The 18,142-nt window shown below is 53.0% G+C and overlaps 1 protein-coding gene across 7 annotated transcripts in view; it reads left to right on the plus strand.

The window, feature by feature from the left end:
• LOC137482637 (H(+)/Cl(-) exchange transporter 5) overlaps positions 1 to 17,409 on the plus strand; it is a 29,556-nt gene extending 12,147 nt beyond the window's left edge. For 5 of the 7 annotated variants that reach the window (XM_068205117.1, XM_068205120.1, XM_068205119.1 and 2 more), the window contains 11 exons: positions 5,276 to 5,427; positions 6,475 to 6,574; positions 7,911 to 8,095; positions 8,554 to 8,676; positions 9,111 to 9,317; positions 9,603 to 9,683; positions 10,926 to 11,468; positions 12,082 to 12,268; positions 13,403 to 13,801; positions 15,294 to 15,510; positions 15,878 to 17,409. In XM_068205117.1, the coding sequence (XP_068061218.1) occupies positions 5,276 to 5,427; positions 6,475 to 6,574; positions 7,911 to 8,095; positions 8,554 to 8,676; positions 9,111 to 9,317; positions 9,603 to 9,683; positions 10,926 to 11,468; positions 12,082 to 12,268; positions 13,403 to 13,801; positions 15,294 to 15,510; positions 15,878 to 15,968 (2,285 nt within the window). In that variant the 3' untranslated portion in view covers positions 15,969 to 17,409. Of the gene's footprint in view, positions 1 to 2,399; positions 2,509 to 5,275; positions 5,428 to 6,474; positions 6,575 to 7,910; positions 8,096 to 8,553; positions 8,677 to 9,110; positions 9,318 to 9,602; positions 9,684 to 10,925; positions 11,469 to 12,081; positions 12,269 to 13,402; positions 13,802 to 15,293; positions 15,511 to 15,877 lie in introns of those variants that run through there. The other 2 variants (XM_068205122.1, XM_068205121.1) reach the window with 2 other exon arrangements.
• The last annotated feature ends 733 nt before the right edge of the window (positions 17,410 to 18,142 follow it).

Genomic DNA, 18,142 nt, shown 5'->3' on the forward strand with positions numbered 1-18,142 from the left:
TCTGGGTGGGAAAAGAAAGGGGTTTGTCTGTCAGTACATCAGTGACTGACCCACCACTGTCAGGAGACTGTTGATAAATGTGCTTTCCTGTGCTGCATCATGACTTGGGGCAGAGCTTTGGGAATGGGCTGCAGGGCAGGGAGTGTCCCAGGCTGGGGTGCCAGGAGCATCCCGTGTAGGAGATGGTAAGCAGAGTGCTGGGTGTCCCTCCATGGTTAAGGGTTGGGTTTGGTGGATCTTCGGGGCTGGGCTGTAGGGTGAAGCAGAACTGGCACCTGGGTCGGGGTAATCGCAGGAACAAATCCAGCCTGGGGGCAGAATGGGTGGAGAGCAGTTCTGAGGAGAAGGGCTTGGGGCTGTTGGTGGAGCAGGAGCTCAACTTGCCCTGGCCATGATGCTGGAAACCCCCTGTGCCCTGGGCTGATGGCCCAGCATGGGCAGCAGGGAAGGGGGGGATTCTGCCCTGCTCAGGTGAGACCCCACCTGTAGAGCTGCCCCAGCCCTGGGGCCCAGCAGAGGAAGGAGCTGGAGCCGCGGGAGTGGGTCCAGAGGTGTCCCCTGGTGGGGTGCAGGGCTGGCTCTGGTGAAGGTGTCCCCTGGCAGTTGCAGGGCTGGCTCTGGTGACGGTGTCCCCCAGCAGGTGCAGGGGCTGGCTCTGGTGACGGTGTCCCCTGGCAGTTGCAGGGCTGGCTCTGGTGACGGTGTCCCCTGGCAGTTGCAGGGCTGGCTCTGGTGACGGTGTCCCCGGCAGTTGCAGGGCTGGCTCTGGTGACGGTGTCCCCAGCAGTTGCAGGGCTGGCTCTGGTGACAGTGTCCCCTGGAAGGTGCAGGGGCTGGCTCTGGTGACGGTGTCCCCAGCAGGTGCAGGGGCTGGCTCTGGTGAAGGTGTCCCCGGCAGTTGCAGGGGCTGGCTCTGGTGACGGTGTCCCCTGGAAGGTGCAGGGGCTGGCTCTGGTGACGGTGTCCCCTGGCAGTTGCAGGGCTGGCTCTGGTGACGGTGTCCCCAGCAGGTGCAGGGGCTGGCTCTGGTGAAGGTGTCCCCGGCAGTTGCAGGGGCTGGCTCTGGTGACGGTGTCCCCTGGAAGGTGCAGGGGCTGGCTCTGGTGACGGTGTCCCCTGGCAGTTGCAGGGCTGGCTCTGGTGACGGTGTCCCCAGCAGGTGCAGGGGCTGGCTCTGGTGACGGTGTCCCCAGCAGGTGCAGGGGCTGGCTCTGGTGACGGTGTCCCCAGCAGGTGCAGGGGCTGGCTCTGGTGACGGTGTCCCCAGCAGGTGCAGGGGCTGGCTCTGGTGACGGTGTCCCTGGCAGGTGCAGGGGCTGGCTCTGGTGACGGTGTCCCCTGGCAGTTGCAGGGCTGGCTCTGGTGAAGGTGTCCCCTGGCAGTTGCAGGGCTGGCTCTGGTGACGGTGTCCCCTGGCAGTTGCAGGGCTGGCTCTGGTGACGGTGTCCCCTGGCAGTTGCAGGGCTGGCTCTGGTGACGGTGTCCCCGGCAGTTGCAGGGCTGGCTCTGGTGACGGTGTCCCCAGCAGTTGCAGGGCTGGCTCTGGTGACAGTGTCCCCTGGAAGGTGCAGGGGCTGGCTCTGGTGACGGTGTCCCCAGCAGGTGCAGGGGCTGGCTCTGGTGAAGGTGTCCCCGGCAGTTGCAGGGGCTGGCTCTGGTGACGGTGTCCCCTGGAAGGTGCAGGGGCTGGCTCTGGTGACGGTGTCCCCTGGCAGTTGCAGGGCTGGCTCTGGTGACGGTGTCCCCAGCAGGTGCAGGGGCTGGCTCTGGTGAAGGTGTCCCCGGCAGTTGCAGGGGCTGGCTCTGGTGACGGTGTCCCCTGGAAGGTGCAGGGCTGGCTCTGGTGACGGTGTCCCCTGGCAGTTGCAGGGCTGGCTCTGGTGACGGTGTCCCCAGCAGGTGCAGGGGCTGGCTCTGGTGACGGTGTCCCCTGGCAGTTGCAGGGCTGGCTCTGGTGACGGTGTCCCCAGCAGTTGCAGGGCTGGCTCTGTTGACGGTGTCCCCAGCAGTTGCAGGGCTGGCTCTCGTGACGGTGTCCCCAGCAGTTGCAGGGCTGGCTCTGGTGACGGTGTCCCCAGCAGTTGCAGGGCTGGCTCTGGTGACGGTGTCCCCAGCAGTTGCAGGGGCTGGCTCTGGTGACAGTGTCCCCAGCAGGTGCAGGGGCTGGCTCTGGTGACGGTGTCCCCAGCAGTTGCAGGGGCTGGCTCTGGTGACAGTGTCCCCAGCAGGTGCAGGGGCTGGCTCTGGTGACGGTGTCCCCAGCAGGTGCAGGGGCTGGCTCTGGTGACGGTGTCCCCGGCAGTTGCAGGGCTGGCTCTGGTGACGGTGCCGGTGACGCCAGGGGCGGGGAGGGCCCAGCAGCGCTGCGGGATCGGCCGGCAGAGCCCGGAGGAGGAGGAGGATGCACGAAGTGCCGCTGTGAGCTCCGGGAATGTCCCCCTGCGCCCGGCCACGGCACGGACAGACCCCCGGAGCTGCTCCTGCGGGATGGGGAGTGGCTGAGCCGGGGTGAGGAGACTCTTCCAGTGAGGAGAAGGAGATGTGAGCCAAGGGGATGTGTCTCTGTGACCGTGCACGCTGTGGGGCAGCAGAGCCAGGATGAGGGTGGTGGATCAGGCTGGGTGGGCTGTGGGATTTCTGCTGTGTAATGGTTGTTTGTTCACTGTCCCTGTGAACCCCCTGCATTTCTGGGATTTGCTGGAACAGGGAAGCAGCCACGGAACTCTCCAGGTGCCATGGCTGTCCCCTTGCCACTGGCAGGACATCAGCAAACGCTGTGGCTTTGTAGGGTGGCACATGGCACAGCCTGGAACTTCACCAAGTGCAGCCTGGTTTTCCTAAGCCCAGCAGGGTCTGAAGTGGAGCATTAATTAACCCCTTCTGAGGAGTAATCAGAACACTGAGAAATATCTGTTTGAAATGAGCTGTAACAGGGTCACTTTTCACTCACTGTCTCCGATTTGGAAATCTGTGCAATCATCTTGGATGTGTTTTGGCAGGGCATCACGGAGCTCATTTTCCTCTTTTATTCCTATCTGGGAATCCTAGGATCCTTGATTTGCAGCAAGCTGAGGCAGGAAACATGGTCTTTATAAATATTTATGGCTGTCAGCCATTTCATAGTTCTGGATTACCCCTGAAAAAAATATAAAGATGTTTTCTCATTACCATCTGTCAAATGAACAATTATGTGTAGCTGGAGACCTCAAGATTCTCCTTTGGGAACAGAAATCCTGGTGGTGTAGGAGGGCAGGCTGGGCTGAGCAGGGATCCTGGAGAGCAGGATCAGGCTCCAACCTGCACCTGCCTGGTCTGGAGTGGGATCAGCCCATCTCATCTGCCCGTGGGCTCACTGGGGCTGTGGATGGGATGGGATCACAGGGGCTGTGCCTGAGGGATCCTGCAGGTGCCATCAGGGTCTTACTGGCAGTACCAAGACTTGCATTGCAGCTCTGTGCTTGCACTGTGCCTCAGGGTCTGGTTCCTGGTGCTCCAGGGCAACCTTTGAGCTGGGAGAGTGTTCCCAGGACAGCTCAAAGTCGCTGGTCTGGGCTGTTATTCCAGGAGAGTGAGCATGGAATGTGCCTGATCTCATCTTCTTGCAGAAAATACTTCTCAGGGTGTTCTATCAGCTTGGTTAACTCTCCTTCATTAATACTTTTGTTTAGGACAGCTGTATCTTCTATCTTTGGGAAAGATTTGGTAGCTAGGAAAAAAAAAAAAAGGGAATAGCCAGAGAGAGCCTTCTGTTTGCAGCACAGAGTCAGGGATGATTGGGGTGCTTCTGGGAGAGGTGGTCATTCCTGTGGGAGCAAACCCAGCTCCTGCTCTGGGCTGCAGATGGGACTTGTTCAGGTGACCAGGATGAGGCCTCTGTTTGTTCCCTGGATACCTGTGCCAGGTAGCTCTCATGTCCTTGGAGCAGCACCAGCCAGGTGCCAGGAGGAGTTCCAGGCACTTCAGTGTTCCATGTTCTCCCCTTGCTCATGTTGCTGTCAGGATGGTTTATTCCAGGAGGTTCTGATCCATCAGATTTAGAGAGCAGCATCTAGGATTTCCTGCAGGGGTATTTCTGTGGGGAAATCTCTGGAAGCCTTGATACTAATTTTGCATTTCCAAGCTTCTGGTCTCAAAAATGCTGTTAAAACCTCACAGAACTGCTGTTAATTCCTCACAGAAAATGTGCCTCCTTTTCCTCCCAGTGCAGTTGGGTCGCAGAGCCTGTGCACTCAGCATTTGGAAGAGCTCTGCAGAACTCCACCTTTTTTTTATTTGTCCCAGGTGAAGCGAGGAGCTGTTTTAAGTGGGTCATTTTGTGGTGGTTGTCAGTTCTGTACATGACTCATCTTGTTTTCCTGCAGCTGTGGCAATCTGGGAGATGGGCTTGGGAAGACTTCAGAGCTCTTTTCCCTTCCTGCTTCAGATGATGGGGCAGAGGGCAGTTCTTTGAATTCCTTATTTTTCCCATTTGGAGGCACCTTTGCCCCCATGATATCTGCAAGCTAAATATGCTCAAGTCTCAACTATTATCCTTCTGTCTGGGAGGTTTAACCCTCCTCTTCCCCCACCTTCCAGTTTTGACTGGATTTTGGTTTTTGCTCTTCTGTTTTTCCCTCTGAATGATTGCAAACACTCAGTGTCTTTCAGAACCAGAATTTTGGGAATGTACACCCAAGCTAAACATTGCTTTCCACGGGCTGGAGCAGGTTAAACTGGAGGCCCAGTGGTTTGGCTGAGTTCTCACCTGAGGGAGGCTGCAAGTCCCAGTTTGGTGTTTTGCCAAGCCCCCATTTGGTACCACTTTCTGCTTTCCAGGCCCCATTGGATGCTTTGCTTTCCCTGTTTCCCTTCCTGCCCATCCTGCTCTCATCCTTGCCAGATCCACCTGGGATACCCTTCAGCTGTGTTGGAAGTCCTGTATATTCCTTTTCTCCTCTCCCTCTCCCATCTGCTTGTCTCAAAAGGCAAAATATCCTCGTGGCAAGTCCTGGATTTGGGGAAAAGGCACCATCTAGATGCTGGTGGTGATTTACTTTGCTCTGAACAGTCATTTCCAGGAGCAACCCCATCTCCAGGTGATCTGCTGAAGCTGGGGAGGGTGTACCTGGCACAGATCACCTGGGAACATTTGCCCATGGTATTCAGCTCAGGAAACACCTCAGTAGCTCTTTATTTCAATTGAAATCTTTGGTTTTCCTCCTATATGAGTTTCGGTTTTTTATAAAAAGAGGAAAAACTAAGAAATGCTCAATTTTCTCCCTTCCACCCCCACCAGGCTTCTCCTCCTATAATGGAGGAGGGATGAACGGCACGAGCACCATGATGGATTTCCTGGAGGAGCCTCTTCCTGGTGTGGGCACCTATGAAGATTTTAACACCATAGACTGGGTGCGAGAGAAGTCCAGGGATCGAGACAGGCACAGGGAGGTAAAAATCCCTCCTCCTCCTCCTTGCTGGCTCTGAGTGCAGATAATTAATGTGTGACTCTTGCTGGGGTAGGGAGGCTCTTCTTGGAGACCCCTGGGATGGAGGGATTGCCCTTAGGATGGAGGCTGAGAGTTCAGTTTGAGGAAAAGGAGCATTAAATCCAACATGTTGCAGTTTTTTGGTTGCTGCTTCTCTTCTGAAGGCTTTGATTTATTCCAAATGGGGGGTTTGGAGAGCAGAACCAGCCTGGTTTTCTGCTCTCACATATGCACTGGTGAATGGTGCTCTTTCTATTGGAATTTTTTTGTTTGAGGAGACTGAGTTCAATTCTTCCAGAATTCCTTCCCAGGACTTCACTCTGCAATTAAAGGATTCTGCTCAGAATGCAAGGGGAGGGGGGCTTTAGCTGAAACACCCATGTCCCCAGCCTGCTCCTGCCTTGCTTCCTCACAGGGAATAACAGTGGTGAGCTGGAACATTTCCCTTGCGAGAGGCAGCTGGGCACACAATGGCTGTTCTGTCATCCTTTGTCTGCCTGTCAGGAGCAGTGAGACTGACAGGCCTCAGCCATCCTGGACATGTGGGACAGGGCTGAGTCCCACTTCCCAGTGCCACCAGTGCCCCCTTCCCAGCTGGACCATTCCTCTCTGCTGGCATTAAATCTGCGACCCCAGTCTCTGTCCGTATTTTTCGGACTCTGGCACTGGTGCCCACAGAAGCTGTGGCTGCCCCATCCTTGCAAGTGTTCCAGGCCAGGTTGGATGGAGCTTGGGATAGTGGAAGGTGTCCCTGCCCATGACAGGGGGTGGTACTGAGTCATCTTTAAGGTCCCTTCCCGCCCAACCGTTCTGTGATTCCTTGATCCTTGATCCATTCTCCTGCCCACGCTCAGAGCAGCAGCAGCTGTAGGAGCAGCCACTGTCAGGTGCTTTTTCTCTCCCTCCTCAAATCAGAGTCACGGTGTCACCAAGTAGTTTTAGAGCATTTACACCACAGTGGATCAGAGTCCTCACAGGTTTTTGTTTCTTTCTGCAAACCCTTTCCCAGATCACCAACAGAAGCAAAGAGTCCACCTGGGCCCTGCTGCACAGCGTGAGCGACGCCTTCTCTGGCTGGCTGTTGATGCTCCTTATTGGTTTGTTGGCAGGTGAGGGCAAACCTCCAGGTAAATCTAATTCCTGCACTGCACCATCAGGATCCATTCCTCCCCGAGGCCTGGCTGATCCTTGGAGCAGCAGGATTTTGGAGTGAGGACTTGTACTGACATCAAGGGCTCTGCTGCTACCTTGTAAATTCACAGGGAATTATTTTTAAGTGCTTTCAGCCTGTGTTTGTGCAAAACCAAAATACAAAACTGAGGCTGAGAGATGTCCTGGACGCTGCTCTGTGGCTGCTGCTGGCATAGAACTCTGAAATGAATAAAAAACATTCATTAAAGCAGAGCTGATTGAAACACTGGAAGTGTCTGTGCTGAATGCTCCTCATGGGTACTGAAGGAATTAATGCCAGGGGCTGCCAGCAAGAGTTTCTTATTTTTTGAGGTTTTTCCATCTATACTTAGATATAAAAAGGGAGTGGTGTTGCTTGGAAATCAGATGTCTTTCAGAATTCAGCTGGCTGAGACCTTTTATATTACTTAGAAACAAACTTTGTCCCCGGGGCAGCAGGAATAAATCACTTGGATACAAATCTTCCCGATAGGAAGCAGCAAGCATCTGTCACGAGGGATGGAGTGAAATCTTGTGTTAATGTTTACCCAGGAAGGCTGCTGGCCAGTTGGTCATTAACTGGGGGATTTGCTGCATGTTTATTGCAGCTTCTGGAGCTTGTGCTGCCACTTGCTTATATGGATCAGAGGTCCCTGCCTCTGCCTTGGTGTGGAGGTTTTGGGATTGGAGGAGTTATTAACAAAAGTGACTTGAAGATTCCTCTTAAAACCTGACTTCCCTTCTGTGCTGGCTCTGCTTGCCTTGTTTTACTCGGCAGAGTTGTAACTTTCCCCTCCTTTATTTTTCTTTTTTTTAATTAGGGTTGGAAATGTTTTCTCCAAATTCAGTTATTTCTGTCAAAGTGTTACTGTTGTTGGTGCAGCTCCTGGATCCTGGTGACACACTTTGTCTGAGTCCCCCAGGAATGTGGGACATCCCTCTCTGCCCTCCCACTGCTGCTGTGCTGTATTTAACAAAGTTACTGAGAAGAATTAATTGCTGGTGATGCAGGGGGGGGAATTGGACACAGTCAACCTTTGAAGCATCATCAGCCACGCTCTGTTTCCTGACTTGCTCTTTTCAATATATTGAAATTATTCAAAACTAGGCAAATCCTCTCATTTAGCACTCCATAGATTAAAAGTGAGTTGTAGGCAGAAATACCACACTGCTCGATGTGTTGGGAGGTGAGTCCAAAATTGGTGGGGCAGACTGTGACCTTCAGGTGTTTGTCTGCTCATTAAATTATTTAGGGTTTTTTTCCCTTTAAACCAGGTTCCTTGGCAGGTCTGATCGACATCTCTGCCCACTGGATGACAGATCTGAAGGAAGGAGTGTGTTTGGCAGGGTTCTGGTTCAACCACGAGCACTGCTGCTGGAAATCCAACACCACCTTCACCGACAGGGACAAGTGTCCAGAGTGGAAGAGCTGGTCCCAGCTGATCCTTGGCCATGGAGAGGTGATGGGCACCTGGAACTGCTTTTGGTGCTGAATTCTGTGTTTGCCCAGCCTGTAGCATCCCTGGGGTGATGTGGATGCCAGGAATCCAAGCTCTGGGTGGTTCAGTGGTTCGTTGCTGGGGCCCTAAAGGGGGTGTCAATAAACAGGTTATATGGGTGTTGTCCTTGGAGGGGATGTGGGAGGGCAAAACACTGCCACATTTACAGGTGCAGTGTGTCACTGGTGTGTCCAGGATGTGCTGTTGGAGGGTATTTTGCCCATTCTGGGGAATGCTATGATTGCTAACCCAGCAAATGGAACTTGGCCTTGAAACGCCAGACTTAGGGCAGGTCTCTCCATTTTTAGCTGATAACTCTGTGTGGTGTCCTGCTGATTCCCCATGCTCACTTCAGTGCCCAAGTCTGATGTGGTTTCAGTTGAAACCATCTGATTTTGGCAATTTCCTCTGTGTTTCAGGGGGCCTTTGCATATATCCTCAACTACTTAATGTACGTTATCTGGGCCTTGATGTTCTCCCTCCTTGCTGTGCTCCTGGTGAAGGGCTTTGCTCCCTATGCCTGTGGCTCAGGGATCCCAGAGGTGAGTGAGAGCAAGAGTGGTTGTTTTTCAGGTGGGGTAGGAATCCACCACCCAAAGCTTACAGATGCATGTTATGGAATAATATATTTCACTTTAGATGATGGCTTCATATGTAGGTGTTTTTCCAAGCTGTTTGAAACTGGTCTAATACTAAAGTCTCCATGCAGTCCCTTGGAAAATCAGATGTTTTGGCATTGCTGCAGGAGGTACTGCTTAGGTGTTCCTCCAGCAGGGACGGTGGCCCTCAGGGAAGGACTCAGATGGCTGCTCCTGCCTTTGTGTGGAGAGATATTTTTATGGACTCTCACTTTTGATAGCTCAGGGGGACTCTTGAAAGCTGTAGGAAAGGGTAGGATTGGGAACGTTCAGTAAATCAGGAGCTCTGACCAGGGCTTGAATGAAAGCCTGTAGAGCTTTGTGTGCTTGACTTCCAGATCAAAACTATCTTAAGTGGTTTCATCATTAGAGGCTACCTGGGCAAGTGGACGCTGGTCATCAAAACCATCACCCTGGTGCTGGCCGTGTCCTCGGGGCTGAGCCTGGGCAAGGAGGGGCCCCTGGTCCATGTGGCCTGCTGCTGTGGGAACATCCTGTGCCACCTCTTCACCAAGTACCGCAAGAACGAGGCCAAGCGCAGGGAGGTGCGTGGGGACACCAGCCTGGGCAGGTCAGGTGGGCTTGGGGCTCAGGGGCTGAGGGTAAATGGTTCTGTTTTGGGGTAAATGGTCCCGTTATGCTAACTGATTTTTTTGGAGCTCTTTCTCATGGAATTGGCTCACTCCACCTTTTTCCTGCTGTCTTAAAGCAGGTCAGACCTAGGTGACTGTGCTGTAGGTACAAGTTTTGCAAATTTAGGTGAAGACATACCAAAAAAGGGGGGTGGTTGGAAGGGCTGAGAAGTCTGAGTGCCTCTGTCTGTCCCTCAGGTGCTGTCAGCAGCTGCTGCCGCCGGCGTGTCTGTGGCTTTTGGAGCTCCCATTGGAGGAGTGCTCTTCAGCCTGGAGGAGGTAATCTTGGAATGCTGTGGGTTAGAAACACAGCCTGTGGAGAAATTCCTCCCGATGTAAAACCTGACCCTCCCCTGGCACAGCTTGAGGCCATTTTCCCTTGTCCAGTCTCCTGACAGCTATGTCCCAGGGTACCTGGGTGTTGTAGCAGACCTCTCGTTAGGGGTAGAAATGAGCTGACACAGATTCTCATTTAACAACATGAAAAGGGTCCCAGTTTCTTCTTCTTTACAGCTTAGCCATCCTGACTCTGACTACAGCAAACTTCTGCTGTTGGCTTCTCTGACAGACTGACTGCTGGCTATTTCCTGCTGGAATATGACTGCAAGTATTTCCTTGCTGCCTCTGACCACAGGCTTTTACCTGGCTCCACTATGACTGCAGGCTCCAACAGCAGGCTCTAAGTCTATCAGACCCAAACTGATCTCACAGCAGATCTTTTACAGCAGCAACTCTCTTCCTTGTTTCATTCTTCTTTGTGTCTCTCTGGATCGTTCCTTCTTCCTGAGGGCTCCTCTGTCTCCTCAAGGTCTTCTTTCTCTAGGTCCTCTTCCTCCAGGCACTCCGTGACTGCCCAACCCACCCTTTCTATCACACTTATCTTTATTAGTCACAGCTGCGACCCATTAAGGGCAAGGCTGTTCTTCTTTGGTAATTAGTACAACTGTGATTTATCAGGGGTGAGGTCACTTGTAATCCCTTCTTCTGGATCAACACATGGGAACAAACTTCTCTGGTTTATCAATCCTCTTTTCTTCCCAAGGACCACCTAATCCCTAATCTGTTGATCTGGATGTGAAAGGACCATTGCTGTTTAGCTCAGGGGAGTACCAGGATGGATTTCAGAGGAGGGCTGGGATGGATTTCAGAGGAAGGCAGGGACGGATTTGCTCAGCTGAGCAATAGTTGGTGGCAGTGATGGCAGGCACTGCTGTTTGGTACTTTGAACCTTGCAGAGCCACAGAATTCTCTCAATTCAGCTCATGGCTGATGTGTAACAGGTTTTATTATCCAAGTGAGTTGCTCCAGGGATCACAGAGGACACATGCACGTGCTGCAGGTCAGGGTGCATCCCACTCACTGAAGTCCTCGTTGAACTGGAGCTCCAGAGGAAGCCTGGGGTGCTTGGCTGGAGAGCAGGGAATAAGCCAGTGCTCATGGATCTCTGTCCTGGCTTTACTCCCTGCAGTGGGGTCGTGCTGAGTGTTCAAGTGACCCAATGTGCTTTGTTCTCCTCTTCAGGTGAGTTACTACTTCCCTCTGAAGACCCTCTGGCGCTCCTTCTTCGCTGCGCTGGTCGCTGCCTTCACCCTGCGCTCCATCAACCCATTTGGCAACAGCCGCCTCGTGCTCTTCTACGTGGAATTCCACATGCCGTGGCATCTGCTGGAGCTGGTGCCCTTCATCCTGCTGGGAATATTTGGTGGGCTCTGGGGAGCTTTCTTCATCCGCAGCAACATTGCCTGGTGCAGGCGACGCAAGACGACGCGTCTGGGCAAGTACCCGGTTCTGGAGGTGTTCGTGGTGACGGCCATCACGGCCATCCTGGCTTTCCCCAATGAGTACACCAGGATGAGCACCAGCGAGCTGATCTCAGAGCTCTTCAACGACTGTGGGATTTTGGACTCGTCCAAGCTCTGCGAGTACGTGAACGATTTCAACAGCACCAAGGGGGACGATCTGCCTGACCGCGCCGCTGGCCCCGGCGTGTACACGGCCATGTGGCAGCTGGCACTGGCCCTCATCATGAAGGTCTTCATCACCATCTTCACCTTTGGCATGAAGGTGAGGGTTGCCTGTAAAGGAGCTCATGTTCTTCCCATGCTCTTCAGGATCCTTAAAGTTTTATTTCCACCCTAACTAGACATGTGTCCCCCAAGTTCTGTCAGAAGGGGACAGACTGCAGTTGTTTGTCCTGCTGCTTGGATCTGAGGACAGTAGAAACCGTCCAGCCTGTGGGCACCAAATGCAGTCACAAAACTGGCACCTCAGGGCTCCACATCCCATTTTCCAGACACAGAATGCTCCTAAATTGTCCTGCCTCAAGCTTTTTTGATAAATAAGTGATTTAGATGAAAGAGCTAATTGCAAAGCAATCAGTGTCTTAATTTGTTAATGCATAATTGGAGCCTTTCCTTGCTCAGAGGGTTTGGAAGTTGTTTGGTGCAGCCTCTGGAGCTGCACGTGTAGTTCCCAGGTGTGAGCTTTCCTGCAGTGGATGGAGCTGATGGACAGTTTTTATGTCCCTGCTCATTGCAGGGGGGTTGGACTAGATGACTTTTCAAATGTTCCTTCCAGCTCAGCTCCAGCAAAGCCTCTGCCTCACTCTGGTTTGAGGTTCCACCACTCCTCTGTGCAGTCCCTGGGCTCTGCTGCTCACTGCCCCGTGTTCCCACAGGTGCCCTCGGGGCTCTTCATCCCTAGCATGGCCGTGGGGGCCATCACGGGCCGGCTGCTGGGGGTGGCCGTGGAGCAGCTGGCCTTCTACCACCATGACTGGGCCATCTTCAGCGGCTGGTGCAGCCAGGGGGCCGACTGCATCACCCCTGGCCTCTATGCCATGGTGGGCGCCGCCGCCTGTCTGGGTAAGCTGGGGCTGCCTGGGGCTGGGCCTTGGTTGGCCACGTGAAGAGGTGGTGTGGTGGGTGAATGGTTGGACTCCCTGATCTTAGAGGTTATCCCTGCTTTAATCATTGAACCACAGAATGGTTTGGGCTGGGAGGGACTTTAAAGACGATCTCATTCCACCCTGTAGTGATTCTATGGCTGAAGAACTGTGGTTGTGGCTGACCATCAGAGCTGGTGTCACCTCAGGAACCCCAGGAAATGCTGTAACAGAGGTGCCATGTGTTCCTCACCCCGGTGGTTTTCTTTTGCCATCTCCAGCCCGGTGCTGGACACGGCAGCTGCAGTGGGGAGCTCCTGAGTGGGAGCCAGAACAGTGAGGCTGTCTAGGGACTTGAATTTTCCTTTGGGGTTTTAATTCATTTTACTTCCTGTTCTGGCCTTAAATCTCGTGATGCAATTCTGCTTTTAAGTGCTCTGTTTTTTGGTAACACTTCTTCCTCTTGGCTGAGTTGGAGAGACTGGGTGCATGTGACTGAACTTCACTTTCACAATTCCCAGTCCCCTCATCCATGGAATAGTACAGGAGTCCTAATGGACTGCTTTATCAGGAGAAACTCTCCTCTAAAAACATGCCACCAAACCCCATCTTTGGCCTTTTTAGAGGGGATACACCTTGTTTGAGCAATCCAATCTAGTGGGAGGTGTCCTTGCCTGTGACAGGGGTTGGAACGAGATAGACTTCAAGGTTCCTTCAAATGCAGACCCTTCTGGGATTGTTTGCATGTAATTGATGGAAGATAAATACACTTTGACTTCATTAATGGTTCTTTTTGCTGCTGGGCAGCACTGAAGAGTCTGTGCCCCTTTGGGGAATGAGTATTGGAACAAAACTCCTGTAAAATATTTGGGAGTAGTTTTAGGACTTGAATCTCAAAAGCATAATTAAAACATGCCAAGACAAAACCCCACAGAGACCCTGAGCTCCGTGCCAGGGCCTGGTGCTGTGGCAGGGACAGAGGTTTTGGTGCTGTTCTGATTGTGTTTGGCACTGCTGAACGGTGCAGTCCAGCTGTGCTGGCACCACCCTTCTCTGGAGGTGGGGACTGGTGTGACACAATCGCAGAGTAACCTGAGCCGTGCTGTGTTGGCAGGGGGGGTGACCCGGATGACCGTGTCGCTGGTGGTCATCATGTTCGAGCTCACCGGGGGGCTGGAGTACATCGTGCCCCTGATGGCAGCAGCCATGACCAGCAAGTGGGTGGCCGACGCCATCGGCCGGGAGGGGATTTACGACGCCCACATCCGCCTGAACGGGTACCCCTTCCTGGAGGCCAAGGAGGAGTTCTCGCACAAGACACGGGCCATGGACGTGATGCGGCCGCGCAAGAACGACCCTCCCCTGACGGTCATCACGCAGGACTCCATGACCGTGGAGGATGTGGAGACCATCGTCACCAGCACCACCTACAGCGGCTACCCCGTGGTGGTGTCCCGGACGTCCCAGCGCCTGGTGGGGTTTGTCCTCAGGAGAGACCTCATCATTTCCATCGGTAAGGGGTGGCACTGCCCGGGTGAAGGTGCTGTCATTAATGCCAGCTGTCGCTGACCTGGGGAGGTCACACACTCCAGGTGCTGGTGGCTGGGCCAGCTGGTGCATCCCTGAGCAGTGTGGGTGGGCTCTGCTTGCCTTGGATGGGTAGGACAGGGTGGCTTGTGACAAGACCACAGGATCATTTAGGTTGGAAAAGCCCTCCAGGATCATTGAGTCCAACTTGTGTCCGATCTCCACCTTGTCACCAGCCCAGAGCACTGAGTGCCACATCCAGGCCTTCCCTGGACACCTCCAGGGATAGGGACTCAAGCTCCCTGGACAGCCTCTTCCAGTGTTAGCAAGCTTTCTTGTGAATAAATTCCTGCTGATGTCCAACAAGAACCTCCCCTGGCACAGCCTGAGGCTGTGTCCTCTTGCCCTGTCACTGTTTGTCTGGGACAATATGGAATAAAATGCAGGAACAAGGGCATCAGGATATTATGTGCATTGCCCGCCTTATGTGGTACACATGAGTTTCTGCACTTGGGTTCCTTGGAATCTCCAGGGATTCATTAAGAGTGGTCCTGTCCCCAAGCTGTGCACAGTGAGGCACAGGATGGGATTTGGGTTTTCATGATCAAATATCCCAAATATTCTGAAGTATTCTGAATATCCAGCCTGGTGTTTGGGCTGCTGGACCTGGCCCTTCCCAGGAAGCCTTGGAACGCTGATATCAGATTGCAGTGTGGCAGGTACCCACAGTATCTCTGTGTGCACTGCTGTGAAGATCTGAGGGATGGCCAGTACTTGACTTGTTCTCCATTCCTGACCCTGATGACGTCCATGGAACCTGTGCCAGTTGTTGAATGCTTAAAAATAGCCCTTTAACTGCTCTGCATGGGACCCAAATCAGTGACTCATAAAAGTACAAAGCATTTTATTTACCTCCTCTAAAAACTGGGAAGTTAAAAGGTCTCCAGACTTGTATTTATCTGGCCAGAGTACAATGAGATGCAACAACCTTGGCTTTGGGCAAAGCTGATGTGCTGATCCTGCAGTGGAACTTGGGCGATCTTGGAAGTTCTCCCAGTTAATGAGTGGCAGGACAAGACCTGAAGTTGTGCCCAGGTGAGGTCTAGGTTGGATGTTGGGGAAAATTTTTTCATGGAAAGGGTTGTCCAGTCCTGGCAGAGGCTGTCCTGGAGTCACCATCCCTGGAAGTGTTCAAAAAATGTGTGGATGTGGCACTTCAGGACATGGGTTTGTGGTGACCGTGGTGGTGGTGCTGGTCGACAGTTGGACTGGATGGTCTTAAGGAACTTATCCAACCTTAATGATTCCATGGTTCCCTTAGAAGAAAGGCTGGAAACCCATCACACCCTCCTTGGATGGGAACAGCTCTGGCAAAGGGAAGGAAAGGACTTCTAATGCCATGAAATGTGAGCTGAGGAATGGAAACGCTCCTGTTTGGAAAAGAGTGCTGATATTGATTCAAATATTTCTCTTTCCAGAAAACGCCCGGAAGAAGCAGGATGGGATCGTGAGCAACTCAGTTATTTGTTTCACTGACTACTGTCCCCCCCTGCCTCCGAGCTCCCCGTCTGTGCTGAAGCTCAGGAGCATCCTGGACCTCAGTCCCTTCACGGTGACAGACGAGACGCCCATGGAGATCGTGGTGGACATTTTCCGCAAGCTGGGATTGCGCCAGTGCCTGGTCACTCACAATGGGTAGGAGCCCTGGGGCCTGGGGTCAGAACCTCCTCTGCTCCCAGGGCAGAGGGGACTGGGATCCAGCCGGGACTGGGATCCAGCCGGGGCTGGATATTGGAGCAGTTCTTGCCTGGCAAAGGTGCTTGTGACAGCCCAGCTCCAAGCCCTGTCCAACCTGGCCTGGGACACTTCCAGGGATGGGGCAGTCACAGCTGCTCTGAGAGCCTGTGTCAGTGTTTTACCACCCTCAGAGGGCTCAATACTTTCTGTGGGGTGTCACCTTGAATCCCAAAAGACTCTTCAGCAGCTGCAAGGGGCTCAAGTGGCCCTGCCAGGGTCCCTTCTGATGGTGTCGGTGCATTAAAAGCATTTTTTCATTTTCCAGGAAGCTGCTGGGGATCATTACCAAAAAGGATGTACTAAAGCACATTGCACAGATGGCCAACCAGGATCCTGATTCCATCCTCTTCAACTAGAGGCAGACTGTAGGGATTGTGTGTCCCATATACCTGGAACTTTCTAGCCCATCCTGGGTAGACTTTCCTATTTTTATTGAGACCATGGAACTGTTTCCAGCATTTTCCTCCATGGAGCTGAAGAAGATATTTTTTTTCTACCAGATAACGAATTGCACTACGGAATCTGTGGAACATGATCTTCTTTTTAGAAGAAAACAAAAGAGACATTATTTACGTTGCTTTTGTGAAGTTGCATTGGAAAGATTCCATGAAGGAGTAAAAGCAAAATGTTAGAGAATTGTATTTCCTCCTCTTCTTTTGTTGGAACTGCTGTTACGAATGTGGGGAGGAAAAGCCAAGGTATTTGTGCACTTCCAGAGGTGTGGAAGGAGCAGGATGGTTTTGCACACAGTATTCAGGTGGTGGCAGAGGGACAGGGCTGAGCTCAGGGTCATGTATTTCCAGTTGTCCACTTAGGAAAAATCACAACCTCGGGAGAGGTCAAAGAGCCAAAATAGGGGAGAGAAAAAAAAAAATTTGGCCGGCTGAGGCTGCTTGGCTGAAAGAAGGAAAAAAAAAAAAAACAGCAAACCAACCCCCCCTCAAATCAGATCTCCTTAAAATTTGGCCCAGTTTCTAATTGGGGAGATGCTGGTTTTGATTAATTAGTGAATGTATTAATGACTCAACTGCTGCCTTGTCAGAAGAACCCCAAGGAGGAGGTAGGAAGAGTTCACAGGGGTCTTCCCATCCTGCTGCCTTTCTCTGATCCATTCCCAAGGATTCCTCCTCCTTGATTTCCCCTGGCCAGGCACGTCACTAAAATGCCAGAGGCTGAGTCCTAAATTGCTGCCCTTCCCCAAACCCCGGTGGTGTTGGACACAGCACAGGTGGCCTCCTCCTCACCCTGTCCCACTGGAGAGCCTGGTGCCTGGGACACGGATGCTGTTCCCTGCTCCCTCCCTGGGATCCTGTTCCTGGATCCCAGCTGGAGGATTCCCAGCAGGGAATTCCCAGGTCTCCTTTAGCCAACAGCTATGCAAGAAACCCTTCCCACCATGGCCCCCTGTGCTCCTCAGTCCCTGTCCCAGCGCTGACCAAATGATTTTCCTACTAATAAAACTGTGCCCATTTACTGGAATTTGGGAGGCTTCTGGATGCCTTGGGAGACTGATGCTCTTCATCTCGGCCTCAGTTGTTTCATGTCTGTGGGGAGTGGGGACTTCTGGCTTGATTTGGCTGTGTCCCTCTCAAAATCTCTCTGATACAAACAAATTCCTTGTCTTTCCAAGGAGTAAAAGCCAGATTCTTGATCTTCCAAAGCCATCCAGCAGCCAGTCTCTGCTCCGCTGCTTCCACCTGATGTCTCAATCCTTGTACAGCACAAAGCTGCTTCAACCTGAGATGTCACTGATGGATCCAGTTCTTTCTGCTTGGAAAATAAATGCCTGGACTGGTCTGTGGTGGTTTTGTGCAGCAGGAGATGGTTGGAATTCTTCATGTTTTCCCTCAGCCTGTGCCAGCAGCAGCTTTGCCTTTAAATGTCCTGTTTTGTTCTGTTTGGAGGGCAGGTGGATGCTCCTGGGAGCTGGGCCTGAGTTCAGGGAAGAAGCTGCCTTCTCCCAGTCCCCTGGGAGCTCCTTTCTGGGAATGCCTGTCCTGTATGCTTCTCTTCCTGTGGCACACCTGGGATACCAGAAACACAAAGCTTTTCTATTTTCTGCTCACCTTACCATCCTCAGGAGGGTCCCAGCTTGGGGAATGTAGTCCTGCTTCAATTAGATCCATGATCCATGAGAGGATTCCTCTCCCTGTGGGAAGGCTGCAGCAGCCCAGTGCAAAGGTAAGGTGCCGAAAGGGAAACCCGTGTGCAGGGTTCTCCCAGATGGACCATCCCAGCTGGCTGGTGGCTCATTCCAGCTGCTCCTGGGGAAGGAGGGCAGGGAGCAGCTGTCACAGGGAATTGCAGCTGCGCTGCCGAATGGGGATGAGAGCCTGGGGCAGGAAACACCTGCCCAGCAGCTCCTGGCTCTCCTCAGCTGCTGCTGTGTCTGTCCCATGGATGGTTTTTTCAGTGGGAGAGGGTTCCTGGGGATGCTGTCTGGAGAAAGTCCAGTCCAGGAGGGTGGGAGTGGGAAGGACAGGAAAAGCACAGTAGGGCCGGGCTTTAGGGAGGATCGCTTTGGGTGCCG

Source organism: Anomalospiza imberbis, chromosome 14 (assembly GCF_031753505.1).
Source record: "Anomalospiza imberbis isolate Cuckoo-Finch-1a 21T00152 chromosome 14, ASM3175350v1, whole genome shotgun sequence".
Lineage (NCBI taxonomy): Eukaryota > Metazoa > Chordata > Aves > Passeriformes > Viduidae > Anomalospiza > Anomalospiza imberbis.